The sequence below is a fragment of the Heterodontus francisci genome, chromosome 18 (assembly GCF_036365525.1).
Source record: "Heterodontus francisci isolate sHetFra1 chromosome 18, sHetFra1.hap1, whole genome shotgun sequence".
Lineage (NCBI taxonomy): Eukaryota > Metazoa > Chordata > Chondrichthyes > Heterodontiformes > Heterodontidae > Heterodontus > Heterodontus francisci.
The window spans coordinates 76,054,867-76,073,696 of NC_090388.1; the positions used below are offsets into that span (position 1 = coordinate 76,054,867).

The 18,830-nt window shown below is 45.4% G+C and overlaps 1 protein-coding gene across 3 annotated transcripts in view; it reads right to left on the reverse strand.

The window, feature by feature from the left end:
* Window positions 1-18,830, reverse strand: part of LOC137379731 (DENN domain-containing protein 5B-like) — a 299,114-nt gene that overhangs the window by 47,149 nt on the left and 233,135 nt on the right. For all 3 annotated transcript variants that reach the window (XM_068051032.1, XM_068051033.1, XM_068051031.1), the window contains 2 exons: window positions 9,803-9,953; window positions 6,632-6,725 (listed from right to left, as the gene is read on the reverse strand). In XM_068051032.1, coding sequence (XP_067907133.1) covers window positions 6,632-6,725; window positions 9,803-9,953 — 245 coding nt within the window. The remainder of the gene's footprint in view (window positions 1-6,631; window positions 6,726-9,802; window positions 9,954-18,830) is intronic.

Below are 18,830 nucleotides of genomic sequence, written 5' to 3' on the forward strand. Positions count from 1 at the left end.
GCAGATCAGCCATGATCTAATTGAATGGCAGAAAGGCCCAAGGGGGCTAAGTGGCCTATTCCTGTTCCTAATGTTCTGGATCTGGGAGTGCCAGAAATGTTTCATTCCCCAGCAATAACTTCCCTCGTTTCCATGAACAGAAAAAAAGGTCAAGTAACAAACACACTGGCTTTGGGAATTATCTTATTGGACACTTGGAAGAGGAGTTGGAGAAGTGCTTTCAGTTTAGTTCTGTAAGTGCAAACCCTACTTCAGTGAGCTAAACAAATAGATCTTGTGAATCAAAGCTGTGAAATATTAGAGCCTCTCACCATGTCCCTTACACAAAGCTTGAGTACAACGTACCAGTGAGCACTCAGAGAAGGATTTTTTGGGAGGTCGTACCGGAGGGGGTGGACCCTGATCCCACTCCCAGAAAGCCATAGAGTTGTGCTGGAGCAGGAGCCTTTCCGCTGGCTAAAGGTAAGACCCCAAAAGAGACGAACACAAAACAATGTATGCAGGACGAGACGGTAAAAAGGCATGAGCAAGAGAAACAAAAAATAAAAGCATTCGCAAATAAGCATAAACAACAGCGCAATTTCTAAACCTGGTAGATTTATTCTGATGAAAGGTGATTGACCTGAAACATTGGGGATAATTTGAATCGAATGGGAAATTGACGAGATCGTCTGCTTTTAAATCCTGCACAATATTACTCTCTGCTGACTTCAGTGGGGAGTAAAATGTGGCAGGGTGTAAAGCCAGTGTTGCAACCAATCCAGTCAGTTGCCCCACTGCTGGGAGGAGGGCGGGGGTCTGGGTGCGGGAGAGGGTCAGGTTAAAGTTGCACCTGTTAATTCCGTTTCTCTCTGCATAGATGCTGGCCTGACTTGCTGAGTGTTTCCAGCATTTTCTGCTTCTATCTCCGCCAGTGTTTTGCTCTTGTTGGATTTATTTGGAGCAGGGATGTCCAACCTTTTCGCGTAGGGGGGGTACAATTTTTGTCTTACATAGGGGGCCAGTGAGACAATTTTGGAAAGATAAAGGCATTAAACATGTATCTTACTATTAACCAAAACAACAACCAATGTACATTTTTGTGAAGAAGCTTTAAAGGTGAAGACTAATTTATTGACTTACTTTCTCTTCACTATGTTGGACACTGATTTATTAAGGTACCTGGCATTTTTTTGTTTGCACAAGCAGTCAATGTTTGCCTGTACACCTGTTGTAGCGATGTGGAGTATTGCAGATAGATGTCCATCTCACAGGAGTGATCTTGATCACTCTCTCTCCCTGTGTTCCCCCCCGTGTTGTTCCCCCCCACCCTGTGTCATTCTCGCTGTGTCCCCCTGTCCCCACTTTCTCTGTTGCCCCTCACTCTCTCTCTGTCCCCCACCCTCTCTCTCTGTCCCTCTCCTCTCTCCCTCTGTCCCTCTTCTCTCTCTCTGTCCCCCCTTCTCTCTCTCTCTCTCTGTCCCCCCCCCTTTCTCTCTGTCCCTCTTCTCTCTCTCTCTGGCCCTCTCCTCTCTCTCTCTCTGTCCCCCTTTCTTTTTCCCTCTCTCTGTCCTCCTTTCCCTCTCTCGTTGTCTTTGCTCCCCTTTCCCTCTCCCTTTGTCCCCCTTTCCCTCTCCCTCTGTCCCCCTTTCTCCCTGTCCCCCATTCTCTCTCTCTCTGACAGTCGCAGAGAGTGGAAACGCTCAGCAGATGGTTGGTCAGTTTTTTTTTAAATCGCGCTTTTAGTTTCACAGCTGACAGGTGCTGCATGAGAGCGGGAACAGCCGTTTCCCAACTTCGGACAGATTCGGGGTTTTCTGGCGGGTTCTGACTTTTTTTATTAAAAAGCCCGCCTGAAAACCCCGAACCTCTCGAAGTTGGCAAACAGCTGTCCCCGATGTCAGGACCTGTCAGCTGTGAAACTGACATGATTTTTTTTAAAAAGCTGGTCTGCAAGAGGAAGCCATTGGGAAATTTCTCCAGTCATGGATCCCTGGTGAGGGTGAGGAATGGTCTGAGTACAGTTTACATCCGCAGGCCGGATCCTGGCCAACCCTGATTTAGAGAGAGTTTACAAGGAAGTCACAAAGCTGTTGTAAATATTTAACAACACTCTGGGTAATGCAGGGGCGATATAATGGTCGAGTAGGGAACAGAAGCACTCCATCAGATCCACTGATTCCAGCAGGAAGACGCAGTAGAGTTCTAACAGTTGAGGTCAGTGTCCCTGTATAAGGGACAGGGGAGGGATATCAGTCAAAGGGTCTCAATTCTGATGTCTACCCAGTAACTTCTGCTGGAAAGTGCCTGAGCTGTGATATCTCCCACCATGAGAAAGCCCCTTGACACTCTGCATCTACACTCACATGTCAGGGACAGGTAAGATCCTGAATGGCTGCTGACAGCCCATATAACCATACTCCACTGCTTCCTCCAGTGCCTTCAGCAGAGCTGGGGAGCTACTGAAAACACTACAGAGTGGTTTCCAATCTCACACTGAAGCCTCGGTCTCGTCACTGAAACTGTAGCTGCATCTCTCCTGAGTACGTTTTTTTTTTAACATATAAATCAAGTTACTCTGCTCTACAGGCCAGAAGGTGCAGGTTCACTCTCCTGGTCTGCGCATTTTTCCACAGTTGGAGCTGACTCTTTATGAGGTACATTTCCACAGGTGAGGGGTGCAGGAGCTTGGTCTCTGTCTCAGCATCATGACGAAGTCCCAGCCTCAGGAGAGCACTACCTAATGACGCAGTGTGGCATGTCTCATTACAGCTGTCCTGTGGGTCTCTCAGAGTGAGGCTGCCAATTTAATGCCAATTAGTGCCCAATTAGCTTCATGTTGTGAGCTCATGCCAATTGGGAATTAGATTGAGACTAACTAAACTCATTTCACATCGGATCTTACAGCCTGCTAATCACAGAGGAACCTTATCATCAGGCATTGAGAAAATAACCCCTCCTCCAAACCAGCAATCATCAATACTCAAGTGTTCAAACACTGAACAAAAAGGATCAATTGCTTCTACCTTATAGGAGTCCTGCCAGCATTCCACAATATAAACACACCCAGGTTCCAGGAGCCAACGGCATCTTAAACTTCCCAGAATGTGAATCTGTCATCGGACTCGGCCCACCCCTTGGAAATGTCAAGTGTTGATCCCGTGTTCTCTGTGTCACTGAACTTACTACATACAGAGACTGCCTCCTAACCCTGACAGGAGATACTAGGATAGAGGTTACGTTACAGTTATATAAAGCTCTGGTTAGACCTCATCTGGACTATTGTGTTCAGTTCTGGGCACCACACCTCAGGAAGGATCTACTGATTTTGGAGTTGTTGCAGTGCAATTTCACCATTGGGACTAAAAGGGTTCAATTATGACTTTGGGGTGCATAGACTAGGCTTGTATTCACTTGAGCACAGAAGACTAAGGGGAGATTTAATTGAGGTGTTTCAGATGATTAAAGGATTTGATAGGGTGGATAGAGAGAAATTATTTCCTCTGATGGGAGAGTCCAGAACAAGGGGGCATAACCTGAACATTAGAGCTTCTTCACACAAAGAGTAGTGGAAATCTGGAACTTTCTCTCCCAAAAAGCTGCTGAGGCTGGGAGTCAATAAAATTTCAAAACTGAGACAGATTTTTGTTAGGTAAGGGCAATTAAGGAACATAGAGCAAAGGTGACTAGATGGAGTTAAGATACATATCAGCCATGGTCTAACTGAATGGCGTTATAGGCTCAAAGGGCTGAATGGCCTCCGCCTGTTTCTATGTGAGAGAGTGGCTTATGGAATTGAAATATTCTAAATGTGGTCTGACATCGAAGTGCCAAATAAAAGAATCTGAACCTGCTCATATAAATTAAACAGAACCTTAATAATAGTGTCTCAATAGGACAATTCTCTCTGTAGGAAGTTACTTTTTGGCAGCTTTTAAGGAAAAGCAAAATCCAAACTGAGCTCCAGCAGTTTTGAGTTGTATTTCGTTTTGCTGGCAGCATGGGGTCATGTGATGAAACCTCCAGGAATACAGCCAATCAGAGTTGGCAACCCTAGTGACACGAGATGGCTGAACACGCAAGTGCTTCTATCAGCTCCTTTGCATCGATGATAACTTGGTGAAAAGTTGTAAATCTCACATAAAATATATAAACTATGCAAAAGACAAGGTTGAAGCATTTGCAACCGTCTTCAGTCAGAAGTGCTGAGTGGATGATCCATCTTGGCCTGCTCCTGAAGTCCCCAGCATCACAAAAAACAGTCCATATGATAGCAAGAAACAGCTGGATAGAGCAATAGCGATGAGCCCTGACAATATCCCGGCTGTAGTGTTGAACATTTGGGTGCCAGAACTAGCCGTGCCCCTAGCCAAGCTGTTTCAGTACAGCTAGAACACTGGCATCTACCCAGCAATGTGGGAAATTGCCCAGGCACGACCTGTCCTCAAAAGGCAGGACCAAATCTAATCCGGCTAATCAACGCCCCATTAATCTACTCCCAATGATTAGCAAAGTGATGGAAGGTGTCATCAACAGTGTTATCAAGGGCTACTTACTCAGCAATAACCTGCTCACCAATGCTCAGTTTGGGTTCCACCAGGGCCACTCAGCTCCAGACCTCATTACAGCCTTGGTCCAAACACGAAGAAGAGTTGAATTCCAGAGGTGAGGTGAGAGGGACTGCCCTTGACATCAAGGCAGCATTTGACCAAGTATGGGCATCAAGAAGCCCCAGTAAAATTGAAGTCAACGGGAAAACTCTCCGCTGGTTGGAGTCATACCTCACACAAAGGAAGATGGCTGTGCTTACTGGAGGCCAATCATCTCAGTCCCAGGACATGAATGCTGGAGTTCCTCAGGTAGTGTCCTAGGCCCAACCATCTTAAGCTGCTTCATCAATGACCTTCCCTCCAATTATAAGGTCAGAAGTGGGAATGTTCACAGATGATTGCACAGTATTCAGTTCCATTTGCAACTCCTCAGACACTAAAGCAGTCCTGGCCCACATGCAGCAAGGCCTAGGCAACATTCAAGCTTGGCTGATAAGTGGTAAGTAAAATACATGCCACACAATTGCTAAGCAATAACCATCTCCAACGAGAGAGAGTTTAAACACCTCCTCTTGATATTCAATGGCATTACCATTGCCGAGTTTCCTACCATCAATGTCCTGGAGGTCACCACTGACCAGAAACTTAACTGGACCAGTGACATACATACTGTGGCTATAAGACAAGGCTGGGAATTCTGCAGCAAATGACTCACCTCCTGATTCCCCAAAGCCTTTCCACCATCTACAAGGCACAAGTCAGGAGTTATTCTCCATTTGCCTGGATGGATTCAGCTCCAACAACACTCAAGAAGCTCAACACCATCCAGGACAAAGCAGCTCGCTTGACTGGCACCCCATCCACCACCTTCAACAGTCACTCCATCCATCATCGATGCACAGTGGCAGCAGTGTGTACCATCTCAAAGATGCACTGCAGCAACACACCACACTTCCTTCATCAGCACCTTCCAAACCCGTGACCTCTACCAACTAGAAGGACAAGGGCAGCAGATGCATGGGCACACCACCACCTGCAAGTTCCCCTCCAAGTCACACACCATCCTGACTTGGAACTATATCGCTGTTCCGTCACTGTCGCTGGGTCAAAGTCCTGGAACTCCCTTCCTAACAGCACCGTGGCTGTACCTACCCCACATGGACTGCAGCGGTTCAAGAAGGCAGCTCACCAGCACCTTCTCAAAGGCAATGAGGGATGGGCAATAAATGCTGGCCTGGCCAGTGATGACACATTCCACGAATGAATAAAAATATATAATCCCAGATTTATACAAGATCATCAGTGAAAAGAAATATGTTAAAAAGGACCAGCCATTTACTGAAGGATTCCTGTCACTTAACTATGGGTTAAACTTTGAAAAAGTAGAGAATCATAGAATTATAGAGCACAGAGGAGATCATTCGGCCCATTATGCCTGTGCTAACCAATTAGTCCCACCGCCCCCCCCCCCCACCCCGGCCATAGCCCAGAGAATTTGAATTTGGCTACTAGTGTCCAAATTCCAGCCATGAAAAACCAGTGCTCCCAAATTTCTGGGATTTTGAGCAAACTGCACTAATCTGATCGAATCCGAGTTTCTGCAGTTTTGAGTCATATCTGGTTTATTTTTCTGAAAATGCTAAAGTTATTCAAAGGACTCCTGGCTTGCATCGTGGTGTCTTGACTGACACTCAGAGCAGGAGCAGAGTAAGTGCTGCTCTCCTCACACATGCCGCTCACATTTATTTTTACTTGAAACATTCAAAATTGCAGATGCTGAAGCTTTTCAAACAAATGCAGCCTGCTGTTTTTTTTTTAGTAAATGGAAAGGAGAAAGATAGGCAGCTCTATTTTAGTTCACCAAACCTCCACTTGCTCAGTCATCCATGGTTCATGCTCAAAGAATTACAGCCCCCTCACCGATTTGCCAGTGTCCCTCTGTTAGAGTGAGAACAGTCAGGATCGGCATGTACTGAACAGTCGGGGGTACCGCGAACCCCAAACTACCGGGGGGCACCGCAGAGCGGGAATCGGCTTACAATCGGCGTGCACTAAGAAGGGTCACAGTCAGTGTAGCGAGAATGTTCCAGATCACCGTGTACCTCTTTCAGGTCGTTGTCCAGTGCCAGATGCTCGGAATGTTGCCGAAGCCGATCTTTCCTTCGCTGTGCTGTGGCGCTTCTGTTGGCCCATCGACTGTGGAGAGATACAGAGGGAGACAGTTTTAATGCATAGGCATTGACAACATCCTCTCGTATAAAAAGAGCAAGTCCTGCATTTACCTGGGTGAAGGTTCACATAAAGGGAAAACAGCAGTCTGGGCTGCAGGAGTTAGAATCAGTCAAAGCAGCAGCTAAGGCACTGCAATTGCCCTCAGTGCCCTTAGACCAGGAAAGGGGAGGGCAGATGTTGGGAATCCACCACGTTTCCCACTCCTGATCACTCTCCAGTGACGCCTGCCCTAAAAAATATGCTAAATGTCCGTCAGGTGAGGGTCTGGATGAGCTGAACTGTCATCTTCCCCTCATGACCCAATACGTTGATAATACTCTTCGGGTACTCTTCAGTACCTCAGTACCTTGCTCTATGGCAGCGAGGCCTGGACAACATATATCAGCCAAGAGCGACGTCTCAATTCATTCCATCTTCGCTGCCTCCGGAGAATACTTGGCATCAGGTGGCAGGACCGTATCTCCAACACAGAAGTCCTCGAGGCGGCCAACATCCCCAGCTTGTACACACTACTGAGTCAGCGGCGCTTGAGATGGCTTGGCCATGTGAGCCGCATGGAAGATGGCAGGATCCCCAAAGACACATTGTACAGCGAGCTTGCCACTGGTATCAGACCCACCGGCCGTCCATGTCTCCGCTTTAAAGATGTCTGCAAACGCGACATGAAATCCCGTGACATTGATCACAAGTCGTGGGAGTCAGTTGCCAGCGTCTGCCAGAGCTGGCGGACAGCCATAAAGACAGGGCTAAATTGTGGCGAGTCGAAGAGACTTAGTAGTTGGCAGGAAAAAAGACAGAGGCGCAAGGGGAGAGCCAACTGTGCAACAGCCCCGACAAACAAATTTCTCTGCAGCACCTGTGGAAGAGTCTGTCACTCTAGAATTGGCCTTTATAGCCACTCCAGGCGCTGCTTCACAAACCACTGACCACCTCCAGGCGCATATCCATTGTCTCTCGAGATAAGGAGACCCAAAAGAAGAAAAAAGAAAAGAAACTCTTCGGGTAAGCACCACATGAAAAACTGTGAAGGAGCAGGCGGCCACACGTGCCTGTCGTTACCCAGCAAGAGTCAGGAGGGTAGTGCGTGGGGGAGGGGGGAAATTATAGGAATGAGTTAAAAATACAAATAGTTGATAGCTCCCATTGACTGCGTGTCAGACCTTGTGGTTGGGAAAGGTAATTTCTCTGGGGGAAGTAGCCATCAGTTTGGCTAGGTTAATTATTAACCATGGGACACACTAAGAATGCATTAGCATTGAGTCACCCAGAACATGAAAGCGAGTTAATGGGATTTTGGCTTAATGTGAAGTATAAATTGATTCATAATGTTAAGTCCCTTGCAGCTCCAAGCTGACATTTTCTTTAAAAGGAATCACCAGCTCGATTTGTCTTGTGCTATGGTCCTCTCCATCCTCCTCACCCAAGCCACCATTAGGCTGTGAACAGAATGGAATGTGTGATACCCCCACTAATCTAGACATAAATGCCTCCAAGATTGCCAGGAGTTACACAGAGCACATTCAGCCCCCCTTCCTCCCCACCCTGCAAACTGCCAGAGACCAAAATCACACCCTAGATCAAAATGTAAAAGAACATTTCGATCCCCAGAGGCCATGTCTAACTGCATGGACGTGTGAAAAGAAAGCAGAACATAGCAGGGCACTGGGTCCTATGGAGGGATGCTGTATCACTGCAGCCCATTATTTTTGCGCCCTGAATTATTAATCCATTAGGACTTTCATTGCTGCCTCTCCCTCCCCAACCACTGCTCCCCTCCCCCTTCATGCTGATAGTATTCACTTCTTTCTCATTGTATGGTTCCATGGGCAATTCTGGTACAAGATGTCATCCTCCATATACCTGTCCAGACAGTGCTCGCGAGCTATTTGACCACTGAGAGGCATCACCGCCAAACCCAATCTTACACTTGTGCACTTTCCATAGTTAACAACTGGGACCATGAACTAATCTCGCCGTTCCCTAATGTGGAGAATTCTGTTGCTGATGATACCTAGATACTCGAGATGGGGCCTGACCAACAATTTCAACAGTCATCATTTCAGGTTCATTGCTTAGTTTAATTGTAATGACCACCAATTGGTGCGTACATCATGTCCTTCTTATGAAGTTCAAATTGGTTTTGATCAATAGTGACAGCAACTTCGGGTTGAATTTTCCCATCCCTCGGGACACAGGCTGGGAGGCGGGAGGGGAGGAGCTATAAAATAGCAAAGGAAGGCAGGCGTTGGAGTGCCTGTCGCCTTCCTGACACGATGTGATTTTGTTGGGGGCGGGGAAGGCCAAAAGCGTATTTTACAAGTGGCTTGTGGGAGTGGGGTGGTGTCCTCTTTGGGCCATCTGTGGCCCACGGAGAGCCCCCGGTGGCAAAGGCTACCCCTCTGCAAACAACCCCCCTGCCATTTTCCACCACTTTCCCCCCCAGCTTTCTGGAGCCTGACTGGCCCTGGCAAGCCCGTCCCACTTACCTCCTCTCCAGTTCTGCTCCTGGTTTCAGGCCTTCTGTTATACCAGCAGTGACCACTGTTCCCGGTGGTGCTGCCGGTACTACTGAGCTGTTGGCCCTCTATTGGCTGGCAGCTCTTGGAGGCGGGATCTCCGTCCTGAGAGGGACAGGGATCCTGAAGGCAGGGTCCCAAACAGGGCCGAGGCGGGGTCACCCTCTGTCTTCTGGCCCATCACCGGAACCCCCACTGTGAAGGTAAAATCCAGCCCATCTTGTGTGAGCAAGGAGAATACAAGTGTAAATGGAAGGAGTCCTACTGGTTTTCTATAGGAATATTTTTGTCTCTATCCATTATATTGTAAGTATACTTAAAGGAAAGAGGCCCTGCTCAAAGTGCACTGACATCTGGGAAGGAAAGATTCAGCTTAGTTGTGATGCCAGATGCAGTTGAATAGCCTGCTAATACTCAGCTATGTAAACTGCTAGGCTGGAAGAGAGAAGGGAGGAGGCACAAATAGGAGAGTGCCAGGCTAGGAGTGGGTGAGAAGCCATTTGCTAAATGTTACATTATACTCACTTGTTATTAGTTGGTCCAGTTGCCAGTACATCAGACTGGAGTTTGGGGAAGAATCCTTGCTCATACTTGCCCTGTCCGATCTTCATGTCCAGCAGGTGTGGGTGGATGGCAGTGTGGTCAATCTTCACCAGGCGCTGCTCAATGGCTTGGGCTGTGCAATACGTTCATAAAGAATGGCACAATAAGTCAGTGTCCTTATATACAAGTACAGAGTAAGGGAAACAAAATCAAATGGTTACTGTTTAAAAAAAAATTCAAGTGATCATAAAGTTTGAATTGACTGAGTCTCAGCAGCTTTTTGGGGGAGAAAGTTCCAGATTTCCACTACTCTTTTGAGTTCCGCAGGTCTGATACACAGATGATCATGCAAGGTGAACTGTAAACACTCTGTGAAAGGACAGCATTGAGAGATATGCTTTCCTATTGCCTCCTTCAGAGATAATGTACAATGCGTTAGCTTCAAACACAAAAGGGACTGCACTCTAAATGTGGGTCCCACCTTACTTCAGCAAGTTAAATATCAATTTGAGTACGGAAATTATGCACAGTCCCTTTATCAATGCTTGACATTGCATTACTTAAGGAGCGAGAATTGGACTGGACGAGTTGGTCAATCTGCATGTCGGGCTTTGTAAGTCGAGACTGAGTGGCTAAATGCAAAGTTGGATTAAAGCTTAGTAAACGCAGTCATTCCTTCTCTGCAATCAATACTGGGTTATTGGGAAACCGAACGGCATTTTAACATAGGAAGGCCAGGTGCAGCCTACAAACAGTGTTAGCTGAGTTTCACAAACTGTGCAGTTAGTCATATTCAGTGAGATATAGGCCGATTACGTATAACTCTTAACATCAACTCAGTATCAGACAGAACAGAGTAACATACTAGAAGGTCCCAGGTTAAATCCATGGTGCTTTCTAAGTTAAGTGATCATGGACAGGGCAGGACTAGGGAACTATTGAATTCACTGGCTTCTCTGCTGCTGGCTCAGGGGACTTGGTGCTCCTGCTTTCAGATTCATTTCGGGCAACTCCTGTTGGAATGGTACGTCTATGTCAAGTGGGAATGGGATTGGGCCTTACCTGTGAAGCTCCCTGGAATAAACACACTGACACTCACTACCCAGGATCAAAAAGCAAAATTAGCCACTTGGGTTTAGACACTGGCACTTTCCAAACCCACAACCTCTACCACCTAGAAGGACAGCAGACACATGAAATCAGATGTGCAAGTTCCCCTCCAAGTCACACACCATCCCTGACTTGGAATTGTATCGCCCGCTGTTCCTTCATTGACGCTGGGCCAAAATCCTGAGACCTCCCTCCCTAACAATACTGTGGTTGTACCTACACCACGGGGACTGCAGTGGTTCAAGAAGGCGGCTCGCCACCACTTTCTCAAGGGCAATTTGGGATGGACAACAAATGCTGGCCTAGCCAGCGGTGCCTCCAACACTAGAATTTTCTTTTTAAAAAAAGGTCTGCCAGGGCCATGAAAGTGGGAGAATCGTCACCTTCTGAAGAGGAGAAGGAAGAGCAGGGAATACATCTGGAATGTAATGGTTTATGATACTGTCAGCCTGGTTTTGTGGAACCAATTCACACTCTGAGGCGGCTATCACCATGGCAGTAGGGGATAAAACTTCTTTTCCACTGGCGGTTGATACCAAAACAGAGCTGTAGACTCTTTCTCCAATGCCCCAATCCCGCAACCACCTCCCCCCCCACGACTCGCTAGCTGGAATGTTTAAACAGACTAAAACTAGTCTGTAGCAAATGAAAACAGGGGCCTGTAGTCCAAAAGCAGCACCAAGTTAAGTCAACATTTGCACAACACAGTTAAACATTAATCACCCACTGCCCCAGCAAATCCAATGTTCCACCTGAATAATTCATATGTTGTGCCTTCAAAAATTTAGAAACTAACCCTTAGAAGTAAAGCATAAATGCAGTCCTTCAGAGTCCCAGGACCAAATTATTTTTAATCTGCGGCAGAGGCGTTGATGGCCCAGTTACTGCAATAAGTTTTGGAGCTATAATCATTCATTACTCTTATCGGTCAAACCAGCAGACGTTTGGAGCTCTAAATTTAGATGCCCCACTATCAGATTAATGCTGGTTTGAGTACCTATGGGCGCTGGAAATGCTGTCCTCTTCTTATGATGTATCATGACCTCTAAAGGGAAAGACAGACAGTTCAGTCAGCCTCCCCACTACTAGCTGTGAATGCAATTGATCAAGGATCAAAAGCCTGGATATTTCTGTTCGATTTAGGGGACTATCTTTATTTTGAGCTGATTATTTCCTTTGTGCCCAACTTCCGCCCATCAGGTACCTTTCACCAAGTCTTTCACCATGGGTTTTATTGGCACTTCAACCCCAAGGCTTCTGTCGAAATAATAGCTCTTGAGTTTTTCACATGCCCCTCATCTTGACAAATCTGTGGCTGTGATTAGAAACTAGTAAAAAATATATTCTGGCAATTACATCATTTTTTTGGCGGTGGGGTGCAGTAGGGACAAGGGGCTTTCAGAAGTCAGCACAAGAGGTCAATATTTGCAGGAGGTCTCCAGGAATGTATCTAAGTGGTGCCAAGGAAGCATCAATAATTGCAGGGTGTTCCCAGGAATATATCAATAGTTGCAGGGTGTTCCCAGGAATGTATCAATAGTTGCAGGGGGTCCCCAGGAATATATCAATAGTTGCAGGGTGTTCCCAGGAATGTATCAATAGTTGCAGGGGCTCCCAGGAATGTATCAATAGTTGCAGGGTGTTCCCAGGAATGTATCAATAGTTGCAGGGGGTCCCCAGGAATATATCAATAGTTGCAGGGTGTTCCCAGGAATGTATCAATAGTTGCAGGGGGCCCCCAGGAATATATCAATAGTTGCAGGGGGTCCCCAGGAATGTATCAATAGTTGCAGGGGGTCCCAAGGATGTATCAACAATTGGAGGGGGCTCTTTGGAAATGAGTCAATAGTTGTACGAGTAGCAGGAATAAGTCAATAGTTAGTATTGCAGGGCCTACCCGAGACTGAAGCATTTAAAAACCACTAAAGGAAAGGACATCTTCACATAATATATCAGGCAAACTTTAATTTCCTGCTTGAGGAGATAGTAATCTGTTACAATGAGGTTAGGCAGCAAATCTCATCAGGAGACTTTTTCAGATAACTTGCAAAACTACCAGCAGTTTTTATAAATAAAATGAAAAAAGTTTACCAAATATCTTCACAGGGGTGCCAGCTACATTTAATATTTACTTAAGCTGACTTTCTTCATGCAGGAGCTTTGACATTGACTGACAATCAGACACTGGACATTGGAGGGATTGTACTTAAACTCTGGTGCTTCTCTGAAAAGGAAGTCCAGTCACATCCAATTTCTAGCAAGGGTCTACGGGAGAGTCAGTAGGAATGGGAAGCCCGACTGATCTACCTTCTCGCTGAAGCCAACTACTACCACTGCTCCTAGCCGGGATTGGGAAACTTAGCACGAAGAGAGGCAAATGAAGCTGGGACCTTCTAGTTTGCATGGATCAGTATAACACTGGCCCATTTGGCAAATGGGACAACCGAATTTGTTTTTGTCTAGTAGATTTTATCGAATGTCATTTTGACTGAAAGGACGTGGAAGGAAACCCTTTCAGAGAAAAGCTGAGTTCACGTTACGCTGGGATGCCCTTTTTTTTACATCAGTGTTGTTGTCAGACAAGGATGTGATTCACTCCATCGCCCACGGCATTAGCTGTGAAAAAGTCAATAATAAGTCTATTATTACGTTCATCACCGGCTTTCTGGTCTTCTGGGCAAAGCATATGAGGCTCTGGTGCTTGGATGTCAAAGGAACAATGCCTTCGAGCAAGCCAACTGTCTGGGAATGAAAAGTACTTGATATGAAAACCTTTCTGTAGGAATCTCCTCACGGGTCATCTTAACGAGACGAACAACTGAGGTACAACAGGGCAAACGGAAGAGCTTATTGATCAGCATCTTGCCCATTGCCAGCAACATATATATCTGCGATCAAGGTGGGAAATAAACTGCCCCATCAGCAAATGTGACAGAAAACCGTTCACCAATTTTCAATGCTATTACTCATTGCAGGCATTAAATAACTACACTCCAGAAGGATTTTTCACACTTGTATGAACATCTTTAGGTTTACATGTTGCCCTGACGATTTCATACTGTCATTAGAGAACAATTACATCAACATTCAGGACAAAATATTAACCAACATTTCAACATTTACCAAAGCTTTCCTTCAGCTAACAGTACACTGCAGGACAAAATAATGTCCAACAAAAGTCACACACAAGATGTTGTAGTGCAGTTTCCTTCCCCATGCATTCTGAGATGAAAGAGGCTGGGTTGTTAATGGCCATTCCAGGACTTCCCAGCATGGTTGACAGGTCAGAAGGTCAACATTAGCTCTCTATCTCCTGCTTTGTGCTCAAGTCCTACTCCTGGATTTGAGAACAAAAATCTAGGCTGACACTCCAGTGCATTACGGAGGGAGTGCTCACTGCTGGATGTGCTGTTTTTCGGATGAGACGTTAAACCGAGGCCCTGTCTGCCCTCTCAGGTGGATGTAAAAGATCCCATGGCACTCTGTCAGACAAGAGCAGGGGAGTTGTTCCCCGTGTCCTAGCCAATATTTATCCCTCAATCAACACCAAAAAAACAGATTTTCTGGTCATTATGTTTATGGGAGCTTGCTGTTTGCAAATTGGCTGCTGCATTTCCTGCATTACAACGGTGACTGCACTTCAAAAGTTCTTCATTGGCTGTAAAGTGCTGTGAGACATCCGGTGGTTGTGAAAGGCACTATATAAATGTAAGTCTTTCCTTTCTTTATTAAAGTTGGATTACCAGTTTGCTCTCCGAGGATTGGGCAATCAAAAGAGCTATTCAGGAATACAAGGGCTGCCTCCCAGTCAATCACATCAGCAGCCGAGCAAGGACGTCTCACCCTGAAAATTTCAGTCTCAATTAAATGGAAAAGGACTTTTGTTTATATAGTGCCCTCCATGGCCTCAGAACATCCTAAACTGACAATGAAGTAATTTTGAAGTGTGGGCATTGAAATAATAGTTACTGTTCTAGGCAGTACATCAGCTAATTTGTGCACTGTGTAATTCCTCAAACAGCAATGTGATAATGACCAAACAATCAGTTGTTGATGTTGGTTGAGGGTTAAAACATTGACCAGGACACTAGGGAGAATACCTCTGCTCTTCTACAGACTGTGTCATGTGATCTTTTACTTGTACCTGAGAGGACAGCTGAGGCCTCGATTTAACATTTCATCCATAAGGCAGCACCTATAACAACACAGCACTCCCTCAGTGCTGTACTGGAATGTCAGCCTAGGTTATGTGCCTAAGTTTTAAGAATGGGAGTTGAACCCACAACCTCTGACTCAGAGGTGAAAGTGCTTCCACTGAGCCATGGCTGACACCAAGGTGCTTGACGTTGAAATAAAAGGTCAAAATAATATTTTAGCTAAGGTGCCAGATTCAATTCTAAATTTGTGATGTGTTTGTTAGCTAATCTCAGCTGAGGGGCTACAATTGGGCTAGCATCCTTTGGGTGGCAGGAATGGCCATGATTCCTACTCCTGATCACTATCCCCTGACCCTTGTGGAAAATGTGTGCGCAAATAAAGACTTGATCAATCTCGGCTGTTAAAGCTTTCCAATAGTGGCCGACACTTACTATCTGGATTTCCACTTGGGCAAAGTATTGAAAGCTTTCAGCTGTTTAAAGGGCATATGCAATGAGATTGTGCGTCAAACACAGCCACTCAAGTCAAAACTATTAACTTTTCAGAAAGAGCATGTATTCTTCTTCAACAATGGCTCTTTAAAGAGAGTGCAATTATAACAGTGTGACAGGGAAACTAAGAGAAACAGCTATTGAATGCAATAGTAACCCTTTAATTAGAATCATTTTTGCATTTAAGCATTTTGCGTAACATGGAATGAGCTCCAATTTGCGACAGTTAATTGAGTTGCTGCACACTTCACTGAGTCAGCACTACTCAGTGCCAGCATTTTAATTTGATATGGAAGCTACGGTTCCACAGTACTTCGGGGAATTGTCATGTTTTCTGATCATTTCACACTTTAATAAAAAAAAGTTAATTGATTCTGTTTGCCAGTTTATTAGCCTTCTCCTCTCCTGAAAGATACACTTCCACAACCAGCTAATGTCTCCAGAACCTTCCCACCACTGTGCATACGCTGTGTATTATTGGACTATTTGACCATGGGGAGAGTTGCAAAATCGGGACGACATCTGCATCAATACTCTGTCCAGCACATGTCCCTGGACAGCTCCCAGGAGTGAAACTTTGGTTGGTTTTAACCCTTCCTCAGTCCAAGGCACTGAGGCAAATGTTAGTGCTGCCAAATGTCACCCCAGCAGTGATTGGTCAACCTATCATTGACCAGGAGTTGAACTGGTGTCAGCCATATGTTATTACCAGGTGAGAAAGAGGTCTAGGGTTCCCTTTCAGTCTTCACCTGGTCTTACCGTAACAGGGTTTAATATTAAACACACCATGTTTTTAGCTCCCCCTTGGTGAATCCTTGTTCACCACTTTCCAATTATAAGGCAAAGAAACCAGCACAAACAGGCTTTCTTAGGTTTAAAGAAGAAAAGTTGAAATTTATTAAACTTAAACTCTAATTCGGTTGATGCCTACGGATACACGACACGCCCACGCTAGCATGCATACGCGATACACACATGCAGATAGGAACAGAAAAGAGCAGAAGAAAAATAAAGTGGAAAAGTTTGAGGCAATATCTGAAGAAGGTTATTGTTACAGGTATTCGAGCTCACTGTAGAGTTCTTGATTGTAGGTAGATCTTGATTTTCACTGGGGCCCAGTATTCTTCTTAAACCTTGTTCACTGTCGGAGACTTTTCTCTCTTGGGGTTCATGTGTCTTCTGTGGATTCAAAGGCTTGTGAGAAAGAACTGGGAGCAGACTGGCGAGATCTTCTCAGTCCAGGAGCAAACAGACACTCTGAGTTCAAACTGTTTGTACAATTCAGAACACCCCAGGTTGCCAAGCAGGTTAGTCATATGACTAACTGGTCTGACCACATCTTGGGTAGTATCACCTTAGCAGTCTCTGGAATTCTCCTCTTACACACAATACCTGGTGATCAAGGTCCATTGTGGGTTGAATGTGTCAGGGAATGGTCCTTTGTCCTTCCAATCACCGTCTGTTAATACGCAAATGACTTTTCCAGCCACGGCTGATCTGTTTAACAAGCCCTTTCTTCACTCCAGTAACAGTTTAAAATCAATGTTCACGGCAAGATTAATGTGCCTCATTCTGGGCAGGTGGGTGCCTAGCATGACACATGACTCAGTGATATCACATTTGCCCCGAGTCAGAAGGTTGTGGCTTCAAGTCTCGAGACCCAAGGTTCCATCTGCCCTCTCAGGTGAATATAAAAGATCCCCTGGCAGTATTTGTTGAAGAGCTGGTGAGTTCTCCCTGATGTGCTGGTCAATATTTATTCCTCAATTAACATCACACTAACAGATTTTCTGGTCATTATCACATTGTAATTGGTAATACTATGAGCTGGGCAAGGTAATGCATGAAGTCAGAAACCTGTAGAGTGCCAGACCATGGGGTGGCCCCGGTGATTCTCACACAAAGGGGCCTTGATCTCAGACACATTACTTTAAGGAGGGGAATACTGGAACCAGGAGGCTATACATCTCCACAAGCCTGTTCCACCATTCAATTAGAATGTGACTGAACAGTATCTCAACTCTTTTTACCCAACCTTGCTCTATGTCTCTTGATATCTTTACCCAACACAAATCCATCAATCTCTGAATTGAAAGCTACAATTGTCCCCACGTCCACAGACTTTTGGTTGAGAATTCCAGATTCACTGCATCAAATCAGTCCTCATGTCTAAAGGTGAAATGTCAGAATAAATCTGGGGAGCTGTCACTCTCAGCCAGTCTTGAAGCTCGAGGCTGAGGCAAGGGACAGAGACTTGGCTCTCAGCCCACATGGAGTTGGCACATGTGAAATAAATAAACAAATGATGACTGGATACGCTGTGGGATACAGTGGTCCTCGGAATTAAATAAGTTAACTTGATGAAGAAGGGACAGAAAGGAAAGTGGGATGCTAAAGAGCTTACATAGCTTAGATGGAAGTATTAAAAGCGAACAATCCACTTGACTGTCAGTGTAATATAATTTGTGGCATTTGACTTTAATTTGCATACTAACCACAACTCACTTGAATCTGCAGTGTTTTCTTGGTTTTGTATATCCCTTTACCATTGGTACTTATTAATGATCCTCCATCTAAAGGTCAGTCAATTCTTAATTCATCCGGATTTTATATGATTTTTCCCACAGCACATACATCTTTATACTCATCTTGTATCATTTGTGATTCCGTAAATTCAAGACAGAAGTGTGTGTTGCCATTTTGTCCCAAGTTATGTTTTACCCAATTCTCTCTCTTCTGAAGACACTTACTCTTGCTGGGGCACCCATACTGGGGGAACGCACAGGCAAGCGAGACCTGTTCACTCTTAATGTCTCAACATGCACGCATGACCTTTCCAGGGGGTGTCATTGGGCAGTGATCAAGAACAAGAACCCTGGAGGACTTCTCCCATCCTTCATCCAGTGATTAGTTGTGGCCTTTTAACTGGTAGACCAGCTGAGCTGAGGTCAGGGCAGGAATTAAACTTGTGACCATCTGATCTGTGTGGTTTGATACTACTAGGCTGCAGTGAAATTAATAAAGGCTGTACTGATTGATCTTCAGTAAACGCTAACGGTTTCAATGTGGCAGCAATTTTGAGCGTAATAAAGCTTTTAAATATATTCACAATCACTGACAGGCAAAAACTGGAGCAACAAGGCACTTACACTTGCTGGGGTGCCCATTCTTCATGTGGGTTCAAGGATATGGATTGACTTTGACTTCCTCCAGGATCAGATTACTGAGTCAGCAAGCAGCTTGATTCCACC